Raw genomic sequence first — 18,581 nt, forward strand, 5'->3', positions numbered from 1 at the left:
GAGCACACATGTTTCCATAAACAAGGACCCGGGTTTGAGCCCTTCCCCTTCCCCACTTGCAAAGGGGGCACGTCACAAGCAGTGAAACTGACCTGCAGGATTCTTTCTCTCTATCTGTCTATCTATTTATCTATCTACACCTCCCCTCTCAATTTCTCTCCGTCCTGTCAAATAAAATAGAAAAGAAAAAAAAATGGCTGCCGGGAATGGTGCATTCATAGTGCAGAGACTAAGCCTCAGCTACAACCCTGGAGGCAAAATAAAACTAAGTTTATCAGCAGGCTGCAATAATCCTGTCATTTTTTTTTTCCTTACTGCTTTTTTAGCTGATTTATTTCCTCCTCTGCAGCCAAAAGGGATATGGATGATCTGTTCTTGTTTTCTTCAGGAGTCTTTTCAGTTGTGGCCATACTGTAAGAGAAATCAGTGACTAAAGACAGATTTTTTTTTCCCCAAAATTGGCAGCCTTTCTAAATCAAGGCATATATTCTGTCAGAACTTTCGATATAAATTCAACATAAACAAAATTAAGTCATAAGACATCTATCTGTACTCAATAAGGTGATATTAAGAAAACTATGATGCATTTGCATTCAAAAACATGCCAGCATCCTATATCGGTGTCATATGCAAAGAAATTACAGTACTCCCCCTAAAAGACTAACTGTTAGTATTAGAAATTTATACCTATTCAAATTGTCCCTATTTCTCCTTCCTAGCTCAATAGTACTAGTTATACCAAATCCCGATGTTGTGTCTCTCTCCATTTTTTTTTTTTTTTTTGCAGTGTAGTCTCATTATTTTGTACTGCTATTTCTTATGGCCTATCTAAACTTAAAATAATAATAATAATAGTAGTATGATGATGACATTGCTGCTTAATTAAGTTGCCCTGGTGCAGTGAAAGATCATTGTGAAGCGAGAGAAAACACCTTTCAAAGTAGAGTGTCCCCAGATAGCCTGAGGAAGTCATATTCAAGCTGAGACAAGAAAGAGAATAAAGAGCCAATCATGCAAATAACCAGCAAAGGCAAAAAACATGAAAAAGAGAAGGTTGAGAAAGTAAACTGTAGACCAGGTGAGGAGAGACTGAATGAGCTATTGGTAGGGCAAGAGACCAGGTCAGATCACACAAAACTATGAAAGCCTTGGTAAAGAATTTTTTATTTTCTAAGAATAAGCATAACAGCTAATAGCTTTTTTTTAAGTATATTATTTATTTTTATTTTTGAGTGAGATGAAGAGATAAAGACACAGAAAAAAACACCAGAGCACTATTCAGCTCTGGCTTATGGTGGTGTGGGGGACTGAACCTGGAACTTCAGAGTCTCAGGTGTGAGAGTCTTTTTACATAACCATTATGCTATCTACCCCCAGCTGCAACTAATAGCTTTCAAGCATGGATGTGACTGGATGCCATAAGAGTATGCACATTTGCTACATGAGAAATTAATTGTAGGAGAACAAGAATGAAAAGAGAACAAAGTTACAAGGTACTGATTGAACCAATAGATATCAGAGACATGAACTAGAGCAATGGTAGAATAGAGGGGAAATAGTTGATAGCTATGGAAAACAGTCTGGAGAGTCATCAGAACTCTAGAAATGGACTTACTTTATGACCCAGAAATCACTCTCCTATGGATTTACCCAGGGAAAACATAAACATCTGTCTGTGCACACCAATGTTCATAAAAGCACAGCTTATAATAGCTCAAACTTGGAAATAACCTAGATGCCCAATAACAGATGAATGGACAAGGAAGTTATGACATATACACACAATGGAGTACTGTGCAGCTTTTGATAAGGTCATCTCCTTTGCAATAGCATGTTCCGAATTCGAAGGCATGAGGCCGGGTGGTGGCACACCTATGACAATGTGAGCACACATATTACAATGTGTAAGGACCCAGGTTCAAGCCCCAAGTCCCTACCTGCAGGGGGAACGCTTTGCAAGTGGTGGAGCAGTATTGCAGGTGTCTCTCTGTCTCTCACTCTCTACCACTTCCTTCCCTCTCTATTTCTGGCTCTCTCTATCCAATAAATGAATAAAGATAATTTTTAAAAGACATTTAAAAAAAGAATTTGATTGTTGTTATAGTTATTACTGTTGTTATTGATGTCGTCATTGTTGGATAGGACAGAGAGAAATGGAGAACAACAAGGGCAGCAAAAGGGAAAAGAAGCAAATATTTTTTAAAAATTAAAAAAAAAAGAATTTGAAGGCATCATGTTGAGTTAAGCAAGCCAGAAAGAGAAAAACCAGTATCAAATGATTTCCCTTATAGATGGAACTTAAGAACAAAAAATAGTAAGAGAAAACATAAGATGACACTTGGACTAGGTATGGTATATTACACCAAAGCAAAGGACTCTGGGGAAGGAGGGGTGTTGTTAAAATTCGGAAGGCTCTTGCCGTGCGGGCTGGCTTCACGGGCGGGTAACAGAGACGCGGAGACAACGGCTGGGCGGGGAAGCTGTATTTCTTTATTCAGGAACAACGATTCATAAACTAAGACAAACTAATCACCAAACAGAACTCCGCTGTCTCTTGTTGTTAAAATTCGGAAGGCTCTTGCCGGGCTGGCTTGCTTCACGGCGGGTAACAGAGATGCGGAGACAACGGCTGGGCAGGGCAGCTGTATTTCTTTATTCATGAACCACGATTCATAAACTAAGACAAACTAATCACCAAACAGAACTCTGCTGTCTCTTTGCGGCGGCGCAAGCACACTCTCTCTTTTACTCTCGAACTCAGGAACCCTCAAACTCTCTCACTCTAGAACTCTCGAACTCCGGAACTCTCGGACTCAGGAACCCTCTCTCTTACTCTGGAACTCAAGAACTCTCATACTCGGGAACCCTCTGAAACTCTGGCACTCTCGAACTCAGGAACCCTCTCCCTTACTCTCAAACTCAGGAACTCTCGAACTCTCGTACTCGGGAACCCTCTGAAACTCTGGCACTCTCGAACTCAGGAACCCTCTCCCTTACTCTGGAACTCAAGAACTCTCGTACTCAGGAACCCTCTCCCGGGGTTCCTTGGGGCGGGGCCAAGCAGGCCCGCGAAATTAACAGGACTCATCCCAATTCTCTTGGCGGGGGAGGGCTAGAACAAACCAATGTAAAGCATACGACAATTCTCAGGCCTTCCCTTGGCAACATGCTGGTTTTTGTTATATATGTTTCTGTTCACCCCACACCCCTGATACTATAGTCATTTAGTTAAAAAGAAAAGGGGGAATTGTCGTATGCTTTACATTGGTTTGTTCTAGCCCTCCCCCGCCAAGAGAATTGGATGAGTCCTGTTAATTTCGCGGGCCGCTTGGCCCCGCCCCAAGGAACCCCGGGAGAGGGTTCCTGAGTTCGAGAGTGAGAGAGTTCCTGAGTTTCTGAGTTCGAGAGTTTCAGGGTTTCAGAGTAAGAGAGAGTGCCAGAGAGACAGAGTTCCTGGGTTCCTGAGTTCCAGAGTAAAAGAGAGAGTGCTTGTGCTGCCACAATGAGACAGCAGAGTTCTGTTTGGTGATTGGTTTAGTTTATGAATCGTTGTTCCTGAATAAAGAAATACAGCTTCCCTGCCCAGCCGTTGTCTCCACGTCTCTGTTACCCGCCTGGGAAGCTAGACCGGCCGGCAAGAGCCCGAAAAATTTTAACAACAGAGGGGAAAGGGCAGGACAAAGAGACACTGAAATTCTGTTGTGTCTCCTAGATACCAACGAGGGGGGAGAGGAGAGTTTGTGCCAATGTGTTAAAAAATAAACTATAAACCAATGTGTATGTGGTAACATTTCTGCAAGTGTTGCTTCTGTTCACAGATTTATACACAACAGTAAGTTTTCAAGTATTGCCTTTATGATTTGTTATACATTAGTACACATATATTCATTCAAATGAACAATATAAATTTCTCATATTCAAAAAAAGAGAGAAAATTGATGATAGAGATGTTAAGATGGTAGATTTAAGCGAACAGTCAAACAGATTAAATATAGGCAGTGAGGACAAGTGAAACTAATGTTCAGAAGGGGCCAGGTGGTGGCACACCTGGTTGAGTGTACATGCTACCATGCACAAGAACCAGGGTTTGAGCCCCCGGTCCCCACCTGCAGGGGGAAATCTTTGCAAGTGGTGAAACAGGTCTGTAGATGTCTCTGTCTCTCTCCCTCTCTAGCTTCCTTCCTCCTCTCAATTTCTCTATCCCGTGTATAAATAAAGATAATTAAAAGAGTTTAAAAAAGAAATTAATGTTCAGAAACAAAATATAGAATATGAAAGTGCACCTTTGAATGGGTTTTGCCAAAACTAGGTCGAACTGTCCCCATGACTCAGCACTGTATTAGAATCTGCACCTTTAAATCTGGGTCACAACAAAGCTATTGTCCACAATGGGGTCACGAGTTAGTGACCCATAAGTTTAAAACAGAACTAGGAAATTCAGGGTAAAGCAACAAGTACCTTTCTGAATGCAACTTTCAAATGAAAAAAGAGTATATAGGCTGGGAGCACATACATAAATGACAAAGTAAAAGGTCAAATGATATGACAGATGGTCTGGGAGGTAACGCAGTGATAGAACTTTGGACTCTCAAGTATGAGGTCCCGAGTTCGATCCCCGGCAGCACATGTGCCAGAATGATGTCTGGTTCTTTCTCTCTCCTCCTATCTTTCTCATAAATAAATAAAATCTTTTTTTAAAAAAAAAGATATGATAGTGAGTGGGTGTTCTTAGTACTGTTCTTGCAAATTGTCTGTTTGCACTTATTACCAAGTAAAAAGCATAGACAGATGCACAAACACACACACACACACACACACACACACACACACACACACACACACACACACACACACCCTCCCACATAACTAAGAGTCAGAGGAATGAGAGGTAGGAGTTCCTGGCTTCTGCACATAGTGAGAGAAGTCAAGAATCATCAGTTTTGAAGCTTTGCCTCACAACTAGAAACAAGGGGAAAGGCCTGGTCATCACCAGCAGTAATTAGTAAAGCACCAACCAGTTCAGATACAACTTAGCACCCTTCAGCATAAAAAATCTAGTGTGAAGGGCTGGGCAGTAGTGCAGCGGGTTAAGCACACATGACTAGGATCCCGGTTCGAGCCCCTGGATCCCCACCTGCAGGAGAGTCACTTCACAGGCAGTGAAGCAGGTTTGCAGGTGTCTATCTTCCTCTCCCCCTCTCTGTCTTCGCCTCCTCTCTCCATTTCTCTCCTTCCTGTCCAACAGCAGGGATGTCAATGACAACAACAATAATAACTACAACAATGATAAAACAAGGACAACAAAATGAGGGGGAGAAAAAAAAACCTCCAGGAGCAGTGGATTTGTAGGCAGGCACCAAGCCCCAGCAATAACCCTGGAGGAAAAGAAAAAAAAAAATCTAGTGCCTAGATAGATGTAAGGCCAGCAAGAACCCAGAGGGCAATATAAGACTATGAGACATTTTCATTCAACATCAGTGGAACATACAAACATTATTCTGCCCTAAGATACAATTCTAAGGAAAGAAAAAAAGAGACCGTAGTGGGTAAAACAGTGCCTAGCAGAATTCTGAATATGGAAATAACTGAACCTTGATACAAAAAGGAACACAGTTAAACAGAAAAGTGGCCAAATTAAGGATCCTCCTCCCCCTGCTCCAAATCAGCCAACACTAACTGAACTATGTTGTAGAAGTTCAAAGGAACTTTGCACATTACACTTGGATGTTTTGACTGCTATAACTACACAAGAGCTCACCGACGATGATTCCAACTGGAAATGAATCAGTGTGGAGATAGCGTGCTAGACAGACATAAAAAATATAACAGAATGGTAACAGGAATGTAATAACAAATCATTTTCTAGCTTATTGTATGAATTTGGAGAAAGAAATGTGTGCCATTTTTATAATTAAATAAAATTAAATCTGTGATGTTAACAGGAATGTAAGAAAAAAACAGTTTATGCATTTTGAGAAAGAAATGTGAGTCAATTTTATAGTCAAATCAAGTTAAATATGTACAGATTTTTCCCTAAATGGGGGGGAGGGGAAAACTTCTTCAGAAAACAAGACAATCCACATCACTTTCCATCACAAGCTTTAAGTAATTAATGCATATATATGTATACATGTATACATATATACATATATATGCATATATATATATATATATATATCCCTTTCTGTCTCACACATGTCAGCAATAGAGCAATGCTAAGTAGGGCAAACACTTTATTGATGAGCTTTTGGTAGGGATGCTGAAAGCAGTTTCATACACATTTATCTGCCATCCTCCAAAACAAACCCAAAGTGCAATTTTCTTTGCTGTAACTCTTTGAGCTTGCTATTTTGTACAGAGAATATTTCCAAAATCTGTTGCTCCTGGCATTCCTTACTGTCTTAATACATTTTTATACCAAATAGTTATTCTAAATTTTTGGAGTGCCCATCCTTTAAGAGTCTGGCTCTCTCAATCAAGTGCGTATGCCTCCTAAATGATACAATAGGCAGAAAGACAGAGAGATAAGTCTACGCATCTTACCTTTTTCTTTCTTCCTCTTAATTTTTCTCATTACCTTATCTTTCACCCCATTTAGCCTTTCCACTTCATTTTTTTTTATTTTTCCTCCCAAGAGAAAGATTTATGTGTAATAATCTTCCTTTATAAATTAGGACTGATAATGAGTCTATGAAGAAAGAACTTGAGCAATGGCGTACAAGGGGCCTTAGGAATCATAGTGTAATACAAATACATTAGTTACCCTGTCTCCAGATTGAAAAACACTGACTCCCAAAACATACACACATCAAAGCACCAACATGCAAATATCTACAGTTTGGATGAGCCACTAGTCTCCTTTCAAACTTAAACTTTAGATTAAGAACCAACAATTCTATTCAGAAAGTGATAAGTTGCATTCCTCTTACTCGTCTTGAACCTGATTGAGCTGATTTCGAGTTGCAGCCAAATCGGCATCCAATAGCTTTGAGTCACGTTCTCGAAAAACAGTATCTTTCTTGTCCTTATCAAGTGCTTCCTGGGATGAAACAAACAAACAAAAATAGCAAAACAGTACGTATTCATGGACAATATGGGTAGATTACAAAAACAATGCACAGAAAAAAAGGAGTTGAACATACATACAATGTGTATATATATTTCCATTGAGTTTTAATGCAGGAAACATGAATCTAGCATACAAAATCAGAATAATGGACATTTTGGGGGATAGGAGGTGAAGCAGCACCAGGACATGCTCTGGATTGATGGAAATGTTTTATATATTAATAGAAGTATGATTTATATATTTATATCTTTTGCCAAAATTAATAAGCCTATAGATATCACCTTAGGTAAACTATACCTGTTAAAAAAAAAAGTTGTTGGGCTGGGCAGTAGCACAGCGGTTAAGCACACATGACGCAAAGCGTACAGACCGGTGTAAGGATTCCGGTTTGAGTCCTCACCACCACACCTGCAGGGGCGTCGCTTCACAAGTGGTGAAGCAGGTCTGTGGGCTTCTGTCTTTCTCTCTTCATCTCTTGTCTTACCCTCCTCTCTCAATTTCTCTCTATCCTATGCAACAGCAATGACAAAAACAATAACAACAATAATAAATAAAAAGGAGAGAAAAAAGATGGCCTCTAGGAGCAGTGGATTTGTAGTGCAGGCATCCAGCCCCAGCAATAACCCTGGAGGAAAAAAAAAAAAAAGACATTGAAGGGCCTCGGAGATGCTCAGCAGGTAAATCGAATTTACCATTCATGAGGCTCTGAGTTTGATTCTCCAGAACCACATGGAAATCCATAGACGGTGGAGCAGTGCTTTTGCATCTCTCATCCCCCCTTCTTCTTTTCTCTATGTCTCCCCGCTCCTTGTTTTTCTCCCATCCTTGCCCCCCCCCCACCCCCTCTCTCAGTACAGAATAAAAATTTGGAACAGGAAATGGTTGAGCAGTATCATGCAAACATAATCCTTCAACTCTATACTTAGAATAATGCCTACAGGGGCACAAATCTGAAAAAGCATATGAAGGGAAAATTTTGCTTAGTAACAACTGACTGCTACAGAGTATTTACCACATGTAAGTTGTTTCACATGTAATCACATTTAATTCTCACGACTACTCTCCTAGGTCAATAAACACATGGCTCCCAGTCAACATACAAAAACACTGAGACATAAAGAGTCAAACTACCTGGGACTATAGAAGAGGGACTAAAACTCAGTCCAACTATCTCTAAGCAAGATCCATCAGACCTTATTGCATAAAGGTCTCTTACTTAGAACAGCCTGCTCTAAGTGCTTTAATTTTAGAAAGGAACGTATGTAAATCCACACTAACATTGGAAACCAAGGTTGCTGGTGTGTGCCATATTCAGACAGAATAAAGTCAAAGCCTTTATCAAGTGTGTCTTCTTGTTCCAGTCAGATCTTCAGTTGTCAAAACACTGACATTCTTTCATGGAAACCACCAATATCAACTGGAAAATATCTCACAGAATTAAGTTTTCTTCTTCTCTTGAAAGTCTATTTTCTGGTTATCTGTATTTCACTCCTCCAGAATACTGAGTTTTCTTCCATCTAATGATCTTTCTCTTTGAAGCTCTGATGTCACCCAACTTCCAGGTTGACTAGTCTGTCATTTGCTTAATGCTTAGTGTGAGCAATATCCCAAATGTACAGCAGGAGACTCTTATAGTTGAGGAAACAGTGGCTCGTTGGTTTGCTTGGCATCGCTGAACCACCAGTAAGCAGGCACAGCTGAGATTTGAATGTGGATCTGTTTTGTGAGATAGTTATGTGAAAGCTCACCTGCTACACCTCGGGCCCTGGTTCCCTAAGGAGAAGGGAGTCCCTCACTAAGTAAAAAAGCAGGCTTTACATTATTTGGGTCCCCAGAGTCTGACAAGGGTGCTAGAAGTCAAGGGCGATTTTGCACCATCCCTACCTGCAGAGAAAGGGTTCTGCTTTCAACAGGTTTTCCCAGGGAAGAAGCAGTGAAAGTGGATTCCAGCCATGGCAAGAGGCGAGATTTGATTACTTCCATGCCATCATATTTCCCTCCTGGAAGAATTCACAAATCAGATTAGTGAGAGAAATCCAGCCACACCAGCTCAGAGAACACAGAGAAAAGTGCGAAGAAGGGAGAGTTCAATGGAAAGAGTACATGGCATTCTCACCTTCTTGAGCAACTGTAGAGAGGATCCCAAAAAGTTGTCCCTGCAGTTTGGCAACTTGCTCAATGAGTTCCAGGCAGGCGTTTAGATTTTGATCACATGAGTTCACCTACAAAGTCAAAACAGTAGGAGTCAGTGTGGTTACTGAACCTTAGGACCCACTACAGGAAGACAACATATACAAGAAACAAGACTGTGTTCTCACTAGAATAGATTTCTCTTGCCTCCTGCACACACAACGACCACCTTCCCCAGCTACCCCCACAGGGTATGCATTCCGTATAACGGAGTTATCATGAGTGAAATGGGAGAGGATGTGTGCTACTTCCATATATAACCAAAAAGAAAACCTCTTGGGTGATTTTCTTCTTTCCCCATCTGCCAGCAAAATGCAGAGGACACAGTAAAAGACTATAAGGGCATAAGAGGTGGTAGAGACTCAGGATTTGCAAGATCGTTAGCCAATGCTTACATAGAACAGTTATGATCGAGAAATTCTATGGGGCCAGATGATAGTGCACCTGACTGAGTGCACATGATACAGTGCACAAGGACCCAGGTTCGAGCCCTCAGTCCCCACCTGCAGGGGTAAGCTTCATGAGTGGTGTTTCTTCATCTCTCTCACTCTTTTTTAAAAAATATTTATTTTATTTATTAATTTTTGGATAAATACAGAGAGAAATTGAAAGGAAAGGGGAAAACAGGAAGAAAGGCAGAGAGACACTTGCAGCCCTACTTCACCACTCATGGAGCTTTCCCCCTGCAGGCAGGGACCAGGGGCTTGAACCTGCATCTTTGTGCACTGTAATGGGAGCACTTTAACAGGGTGTGCCACCACTGGGCCCCCCTCTCTATCAACCTTTTCCCTCTCAATTTCTAACTTTCTCTATCCAATAACTAAAAATAAAAGTAATTTTATTTTTTAAAAAAATAGAGAAAGAGGAGGAAGAAGAAGAGGAAGGAGAAGGAGGAGGATTAGAAGGAGAAGAAAGAAATTCTGTGTTATGTCACTGAGATTGGATGACTTTTTTTTTTCTTGCCTCCAGGGCTATAGCTGGCACTCAGTGCCTAAACCACAAATCCACTGCTCCTGGCAGCCACTTTTTCCATTTTTGTTGTTGTTGCTGCTGCTACTGTTATTGGATGACTTTTTAATAGCAATAACCCTGACTTCCTACTCAGTGGAACACTGCAAAAAGATCCTTTTGTGAAATGAACCTTTGATAGCAAATCACTGCTTCTTAATTTACCTGCTTTCTTGGTTCTTGTTACCTACCTAAGTTCAGAGCCTACATAAAGGACCCTACTTGTCAATAGCAAAAGGGCACTATAGGGTTAAGGACAAAAAAAAAGAAGCATTGCCCAGACTGTATCACTCCCTGTAATGGAGTAAGTTCTACCTTAGCAGATGAGCCTAGGCCCATTCTAGAGTTCACTATCTTGGAAAGTCAGGGAAAGATTCTGAGAGGAAGTGAAATTAAGCAGGCATAGAGAAGATGTGGACCAAACACTTGTGAAACACTTTAAGGGATAAGAACAGAACATGAAGTGTTGCCAAGATAGGCCTTTTAACTACTGTTCTGCTTTTTATCATCTTCTTGGTGAGATAGTACTATTTTCTTTTTTCTTTTTCTTCTTTTTTTGTGATTTAATATTGATTTAAAGAATTACAAAATAACAGAGGGACAACTCCACACCATTCCCAGAGTTGTCCACCAGAGTTCTGGATACCCAGTCCCTCCACTGGAAGCTACAGCAGTTCTCTCAAGGTTGCAGATATGGGTTAACTATTATTTATACAACTATCTGTCTATATTTGTATATATTTGCCCCCCCTTATTTTTATGAAGTCCCATCTTCTTTCCCTTTCCAAGTCACACAGGTAGCTATTACTACATCCAAATTTCCCTCCATTTTTCCTGGTCACTCTCTGGTTCCTGGTGGAGTTGGAGTTCAGACCCCTCTGGTCATCTTCCCTCTGCCACTTCTTGATCAAAATTATTTTTGGGGTGCAGAAGGCAGGAGTTCTGGCTTCTATAATTGCTTTTCCGCTGAACATGGGCGTTGGCCGATCAATCCATATCCCCAGCCTGTTTGATAGTAGCATCTTCTCATCAGTCCAAAATTAATTGAGTCACACACTAAAGCAACAACATCCAACAAACAAGGAAGACATGGAGTTGTGTGTCTGCCATCTGCACTCATAGTGAGGCACCGACAGTGGATGACTCCTGAGAACAAGTCTCAAGGTAAGAAACAAAGTGCATAGTGGCACATCCAGCAAAGTACACATATCACCATGTGCAAAGACCTGGGTTCAAGTTCCTGGTCTTCACCTGCAGGGAGAAAGCTTCACCAGTGATGAAGTAGTACTGCAGGTCTCTCTCTCTCTCTCTCTCTCTCTCTCTCTCTGTCTGTCTCTCTCTCCATATCTCTCACTCCCCTCTCAATTTCTGTCTGTATCAAAAAACAAAAATGAAAGAAAAAAATTATCACTAGGAATGGTGGATTTGTTGTACAGGCAACAGGCACAGAGCATAAAAAATAGAATTAAAAGAAAACACTTGGGTGACCTCCAGACAAAAGGTTACAAATCAAGTGAATATCTTTAACAAAGGAAATGGTTCAGACAGGCAATGAGTGCCTTGCTGACAGAGGCTCTGCATGGCCTGTCCCTAATCCCTCATTATAAAGTGTCTATATATTCAAACTCAATATGCACTGAATGGATGGATGAAAACTGATATGTTCTGATCACTTTGGATTTACTACATATCTAAGTATATCACTGTTGATACCTTACACAGAAGCTCAGTCAAGCACCATGAAAGTACACTCTAGAAGAAGTACACTCTATGAGAAAGCTGTGATACAGAGAGTTTACCTATTTGTCCAAGGTTTCTTATCAGAATATCAGAATTGAGAGTGGATACTAAGAAGTCTGGCTCCAGAATCTGTATTCCTCACTACTGAGCTTTACTGACTTTCAGATCAGGACTAGTCTCGGGGTTCCCAAGGGACTGCATGATGCGACAAAGAGTGAATTGGGACAGCAGTTAATGAGGAGGAGACATTCACATTAGTTCCTGGATATAGATCACTGGAGAATGTGCAGAGTAAGGGCTAAAGTCCACCGCAGAAGATTTGTCACCTTGAAAATCTGCAGTAGGTCTGTGTGGTGAGATACAAATGGTCACAGAGGTTAGCTGGACAGAATTAGAAGGGTTTTGAAGGTCTGGTGAAGAGCTTAGATAGAATGGCCTCATTGAAACACACAGAAAGCTGCTGGCCTACTTTCTAGGTCTGGTCATTGTAGCAGATGCCTTTAAAAAAATTTTTTTTGTTATTTTTATTTATTTCCTTTTGTTGCCCTCGTTGTTTTACTGTTGTGGTTATTATTATTGTTGTTATTGATGTCGTCATTGTTGGATAGGACAAAGAAATGGAGAGAGGAGGGGAAGACAGAGAGGGGGAGAGAAAGATAGATACATGCAGACCTGCTTCAGCGCCTGTGAAGCGACTCCCCTGCAAGTAGGGAGCCAGGGGCTCAAACCGGGATCCTTATGCCAGTCCTTGCACTTTGCGCCATGTGCGCTTAACCTGCTGTGCTACCGCCCAATTCCCAGCAGATGCCTATTTCTACTGCAGCACTTATTCTTGTTGTAGTTATTTGTTTCTCAGTCTCATCCTGCTATCCCTCCTCCCTCTAAATCCAGAAGCTCTTTGAAAAACTGTCTTTGTCAGGACCAAAAAGGTGGTTGAGTAGTGTTTCTCCTTACACTTTTTCTGTCTCTTTTCCCTATCTTTGCCTTTCTTTCTAAAGAAAAAAAAAAGGTAGGCCAGAGAAATGAAGCCCCAGCAACTACAAAAAAGAAAGAAAGAAAGGAAGATAGACACGTGTGTGTGTGTGTGTGTGTGTGTGTGTGTGTGTGTGTCCACAGTTAGAGACCTTTTAAATGAACAAGTAAAGGGGGAGCTCTACAGTAAGTGTAAGGAGTCTAGTACAGGGAACATTATGTTCAGGTCCATGGGATATCATACACAGAAAGCCAAAGTCCTCATCCCTAACTTCTTTTCCTCACCCTGCCTGAAGTACGCATATTGAAGGCACGAGGGAAGAAAGGCAGGACATGGACACTGCAAGGAAGGACAGTTTGCTTACTTCCCTTCTTTTGTAAATACTAGAGGAAGGCTTGGCAATCACAACACCTAGTTTTGAATCAAAGTTCCACCCTTTCTAGGGTGACCTTCAGTAAGTGGGCTACCCTCTTCATGTTTGGTTTTCCTATCTACAAAGTAGTAAAAGCTAAACCAGCTGCTTCTTAGGTTCTTGAAGTTTTAAGGCAACAATACACAGAGTGCTTTGAAAATTTTTTCAAGCCTCCTCTAAATTGTTAACAGATTAAAACTGTTCCCTTTGGGAGTTAGTAGTTCTTGAGTGAGAAGTCTCTCAAGCAGTTCTGTTTCCCAAATTAGTCCTCTGGTTTAAAACATGGCTATCTTCAATAATAAAAACCATGCTAATTTCGCTACCACCTGTAAACAAGGTTTTAAGGGCAAAATTCTGAGTCCCATATATAAGAAAAAGTGAGTTTATATATCCCCTACAAGTTAGCAAAATCTCATATTTAAGTTTTTATATTGGAGTTTAGTGTTTTGACCCATAGTCACTATTACTGTTGGATTTCTTTCTTTGTTCTTTTTAAGTATTAAACAGCAGTGATGTTTAATTATTATTACATAATTATAAAAAAAAATATTAAATTTGGGGGTCGGGCGGTAGCGCAGCGGGTTAAATGCACATGGCACGAAGCTCAAGGACCAGCATAAGGATCCCGGTTCCAGCCCCCGGCTCCCTACCTGCAGAGGAGTCACTTCACAGGCAGTGAAGCAGGTCTGTAGGTGTCTTTCTCTCCCCCTCTGTCTTCCCCTCCTCTCTCCATTTGTCTCTGTCCTATCCAATAATGACGATGACATCAATAACAACAACAATAATAACTACAAGAACAATAAAAACAAGGGCTGGGCATCAGGCGATAGCTCGGAGCGTTAAGCGCATGTGGCGCAAAGCGCAAGGACCAGCAGAAGGATCCCAGTTCGAGCCTGAGCTTCACCTCCTGCAGGAGAGTCGCTTCACAAGTGGTGAAGCAGGTCTGCAGGTATCTATCTTTCTCTCCCCCTCTGTCTTTTTTAATTTATTAAATTTGTTCAAGATGAAAATAAGTCAAATGCACTTGCTTCGGCAGCACATATACTAAAATTGGAACAATACAGAGAAGATTAGCATGGCCCCTGCGCAAGGATGACACGCAAATTCATGAAGCGTTCCATATTTTTAAAAAATAATAAGTCAAATCAAAAATTTTGTTAAAGTCTGCCTTAATCACTTCTCAATTTCTCTCACAGGCAAAAACTATTGCTATTAACTGTGCCAGAAATGGTAGCATGACCTAAGTATTCTATATGCTTTCCCATAATTCTCAGTCCCCCTTTCAATTAGATTGGAGCCAGGTAATTCTGACCAACAGACAATTAAAAGAAATAATGTGTTTAGTATAAGAGTAGCACAAGATCTTCTCTTCCCCCACCCCTTCCCCCAGAAATCTTCAAGGTCCTGAGATGAGATGGCTGTTTCACTAGCTGAGCCTGATACTGAATCCATAATGGAGGAAAGCTGCCATCAGACCTTCCATGAAAGAGACATAAACAATGCATGTAGAATCACAAAGATTGGGGCTTTACTCTTTACTGCAGCATACTCTGGCTGGTAAAGAGGTAGAAATCTTAAGGGAAAGAAAAACGCTAGCTTTAAGTTTACTAACTAGATTGAATCCTCAAGAATGTAGAAAAATGTTGACTAAGGGAGGAAATGATGGTAGCCAGGGTGTCTGTTTGAACACAACATCCCAACTACAATAGAACATTTGTCCTACCAATCATATTTTGGCATAGATATAGGCCTTTTCTCTAACCACAAAGATTATTCTAAGATAGAGGAGACAACTCTTTAAGATCTCCTTTATATGTGCTGATATTTAATATGTTGTTTTCACTTGTTAGTACAGATTTCTAGGACACAAGAGAGTAATTCAAGAAGCAACCCCAAAGGACCCAGGTTCAAGTCTCCAGCCCCCACCTACAGCGGGAAAGCTTCAAAGCAGTGTTGCAGGTCTCTCTCTCCCTCTCTCCCCTCTTGATTTTTCTTTGTCTCTATCCAAATAAATATACAAACTATATTTAAAAAGAGGCAACCCCCTCAGCCATATTTATTCAAATATAAAAGAATGCAAAGTTTCCACTTTGCAATGTTCTGGTGTCTATGGAACCTAATCTTAGGCCAGGGAGATAAAAACCCACAGACTTTCATGTCTGAAGCACCAGCGCTAGGCCCTAGGTTCAGTCCCCAGCACTACTACTCAAAGCTGAGTAGTGTTTTTGTTTTAAAGAAAACAAGGAGGTGGCACTTGAGGTCCTGGGTGCGATTCCTGATGCTACATGTGCCAGACTGATGATATGGTTCTCTCTCTCTCTCTCTTTCTCTCTCTCATGAAGTGAATAAAATATCTTTTAAAAGAATTTATTTCTTTATTTATTTATGAGAAAGATAGGAGGAGAGAGAAAGAACCAGACATCTCTCTGGTACATGGCTGCTGAGGATTGAATTCAGGACCTTCCACTTAATAAGAGTCCAGTGCTTTATCCACTGTGCCACCTCCCAGACCACGAACAAAATATTTTTTATGTAACTCCCTAAACCATGGTCTCTGAGTAGAAACAAAAGCATCACAGAGGGAAAAAGAGTTTCAGCCCAGGGAGTCGGGCGGTAGTGCAGCAGGTTAAGTGCACGTGGCAGCAAAGCACAAGGACTGGCTGAAGGATCCCGGTTCCGGCCCCCGGCTCCCCACCTGCAGGGGAGTCACTTCACAGGCGGTGAAGCCGGTCTGTAGGTGTCTATCTTTCTCTCCCCTTCTCTGTCTTCCCCTCTTCTCTCCATTTCTCTCTGTCCTATCTAACAACAGTGACATCAATAACAACAACAATAAATAACTACAACAACAATGAAAAACAAAAAGGGCAACAAAAGGGAAAATAGATATTTTAAAAAACTGAAAAAAAAAAAAAAAAAAAAGAGTTTCAGCCCAGAGCTAAACATCTACAGGAACTGTTAACATTGTGAAGAGGTCATTTCTCACTTCAAGTTCTCTATGGAGTAATTAGGTCTGCTGAATCTAGTTTTGCTAGGTTTTTACATTGGTTGACCCTTTTACAGAATTAACAAGACATGATACACTTGGGTCAGTATGTTCATAAATATACCTTAAGGAAGTCTCAGAGTCTTTGGCCTTGTTTACTGAATGATCAGCACAGTTTACAGGAGAAAGTGTCATATAATCTCTTGCCGACATTATCATCCAGTCCCACCCATTTCCCCAAGAATTTCCAATTTTCCCCTTCCCAAAATATAATTCAAGATTTCTTCCCTGCATAACACTTTGTTTCTCACCATTGCAAGCAGAATAAAGTCTAAACTCCTCTAAGGCCTTTGCCATCTGGCCCAACTACACTCTTTAGGCTTACCCACTAACCCTGCCTTCAACTATACACAGCCCCCCAATAATATGCCAGTTTCTCCACACCTCCTTGTTTTTTTGCACATACAATGTATTTTTTTCTCCATTTAGAAGTTCATTCCTGACATTTCTATTCCTAGCACAGTCACATTGTTGCTCCTGAAAAATATTTGAGTGAATAAATTGTAATGTGTACTGCAAAAATGTGTAAGTGTGGAGTCATAACCCAAACCTTTATATGCAACAGAAATTCAGTATTCAGCTCTTAATAATTGTGTCAATTCTTGATTGAACAAGAGATTGTCTGTGACTCTTGCAGTAACATTTCCAACAACCTCAAATGGCTGGTGAAGGAGGGAGCAATTTCTAACAGTTGTGTGTTGATACAAAGTTGTCACTTAAACTTCCAGTGGAGTCCTACTTTAAAGGCCAAACAATGCAGCTATTCAGCATCTTTTGATTAACTGAAAGAGAATGAGTGTGTTTCTTTAAGTGGGATTTCCTTGGAATATTTTAGATAAATGTTTTATTATTTTTTTTAATCAAGCAGAAGTAATCTTGCTAGGATCTAAAAGACAGTTAAATGTTGTAAGGTTAAAAAAGAAGTAAATAGGGCAGGGGAAGTAACATGGTTATGCAAAAAGACTTTCATGCCTGGGGCTCCAAAGTCCTGGATTCAATTCCCAGCTCCACCAAAAGCCAGAACTGAGCAGTATTATTGTAGGAGAGAGGAAGGGTAGAAAGAAAAAAAAAAAACAACCAAGTGAACAATTCAAAAACTTGAAAGGAAAAAAATTACAGCCTTAAAGAATTTACTGTCTCTTACCAAATCTTTATGGCATGATAAAATAAACTATGCACAAAATGGCAATGATGGTTACATTAAGGGAAAATAAGTGAGAGATTATTTAGAAGAAAAACCAAACAATCTGTAAATCTAATTGTTAATATGATGAAAATAAAAAATTACATTGTTTTAGAATTAATCTGCTCAAATCATTTACCTATTTTACTTGAAAATTTCCCTTCCTGGGGGCATAATTAAATTTCCCTTCCTGGGGGCATAATTTCTAATTCCAGAACAATATATGTGATTTTTTGTTTTGCTTGAGTTATACAGAACTAAATTAATGTGATTAGTTAGCTAAATCAACTGTGCATAGCAAAACTTACAACTTCTAATGAATAAATACAGTTCTTTACAACTAACAGTTTAACAGTGAACATTCCTTACTTTACAGTTTAAAGTAAAAATCACTGGAATTAACAAAACAACCTTACAGTTTTATAGGGAAGGTATTAGTAATTGATTAAAACTCAAACTAGAGGTAGTAAGATATAGAACAAATGTAAATATAACTTAAATTTGGTTGGTAACCTATAAATATTTTCATGTCCTCAGTAATTACACAAAACACTACGAGGGTAAGTTAAAAGAGAAAAATTGTAGATGATCTTGGAGCTCCTCCTCCACCCCAGAAACTTTGGTTAAAGAATAAATGGGCATAACATAATGGTTATGCAGAGTATCTCATGCTTGAGGCTCAGAAGTCCCAGGTTCAATCCTTAACCCCACCATAACCCAGAGCTGAGCAGCACTCTGGTAAAAAATAATAATAATAATAATTAATCCTTATTAAAAATAAATGGGAGAGTCTGGGATTCATGGCAAGAGTCAATTGCTTGTTTCCTGTAGAAGTTCAATGAAAAGCTTATCTGGGCTCAAAAAAAAATTAGCTCTAAAAAAGGACTTTATATATCACCTAGTTTAATCTTTCCCATTTAACAGGCCTTCAGCTATTTCTATGTAAATGGCAACCAAGACCCT

At 40.1% G+C, this 18,581-nt stretch overlaps 1 protein-coding gene and 1 non-coding gene across 8 annotated transcripts in view; one reads left to right on the plus strand and one right to left on the minus strand.

Annotated features, from left to right (window-relative positions):
- Nucleotides 1–18,581, minus strand: part of SPATA18 (spermatogenesis associated 18) — a 39,401-nt gene that overhangs the window by 19,662 nt on the left and 1,158 nt on the right. For 6 of the 7 annotated variants that reach the window (XR_009549030.1, XR_009549031.1, XM_060188068.1 and 3 more), the window contains exons 2-5: nt 9,186–9,291; nt 8,954–9,069; nt 6,930–7,039; nt 316–411 (exon numbers count right to left, since the gene is read on the minus strand). Coding sequence is in view for 5 of the 7 variants with exons in the window: in XM_060188068.1 (XP_060044051.1) it covers nt 316–411; nt 6,930–7,039; nt 8,954–9,069; nt 9,186–9,291 (428 nt within the window). In the remaining 2 variants the exon portion in view is untranslated. The remainder of the gene's footprint in view (nt 1–315; nt 412–6,929; nt 7,040–8,953; nt 9,070–9,185; nt 9,292–18,581) is intronic. The other variant, XM_060188071.1, reaches the window with a different exon arrangement.
- LOC132537816 (U6 spliceosomal RNA) lies at nt 14,417–14,519 on the plus strand. The gene has a single exon (XR_009549242.1). It is a non-coding gene; the product is annotated as a U6 spliceosomal RNA (small nuclear RNA).

Source organism: Erinaceus europaeus, chromosome 3 (genome assembly GCF_950295315.1).
Source record: "Erinaceus europaeus chromosome 3, mEriEur2.1, whole genome shotgun sequence".
NCBI classification, from domain to species: domain Eukaryota; kingdom Metazoa; phylum Chordata; class Mammalia; order Eulipotyphla; family Erinaceidae; genus Erinaceus; species Erinaceus europaeus.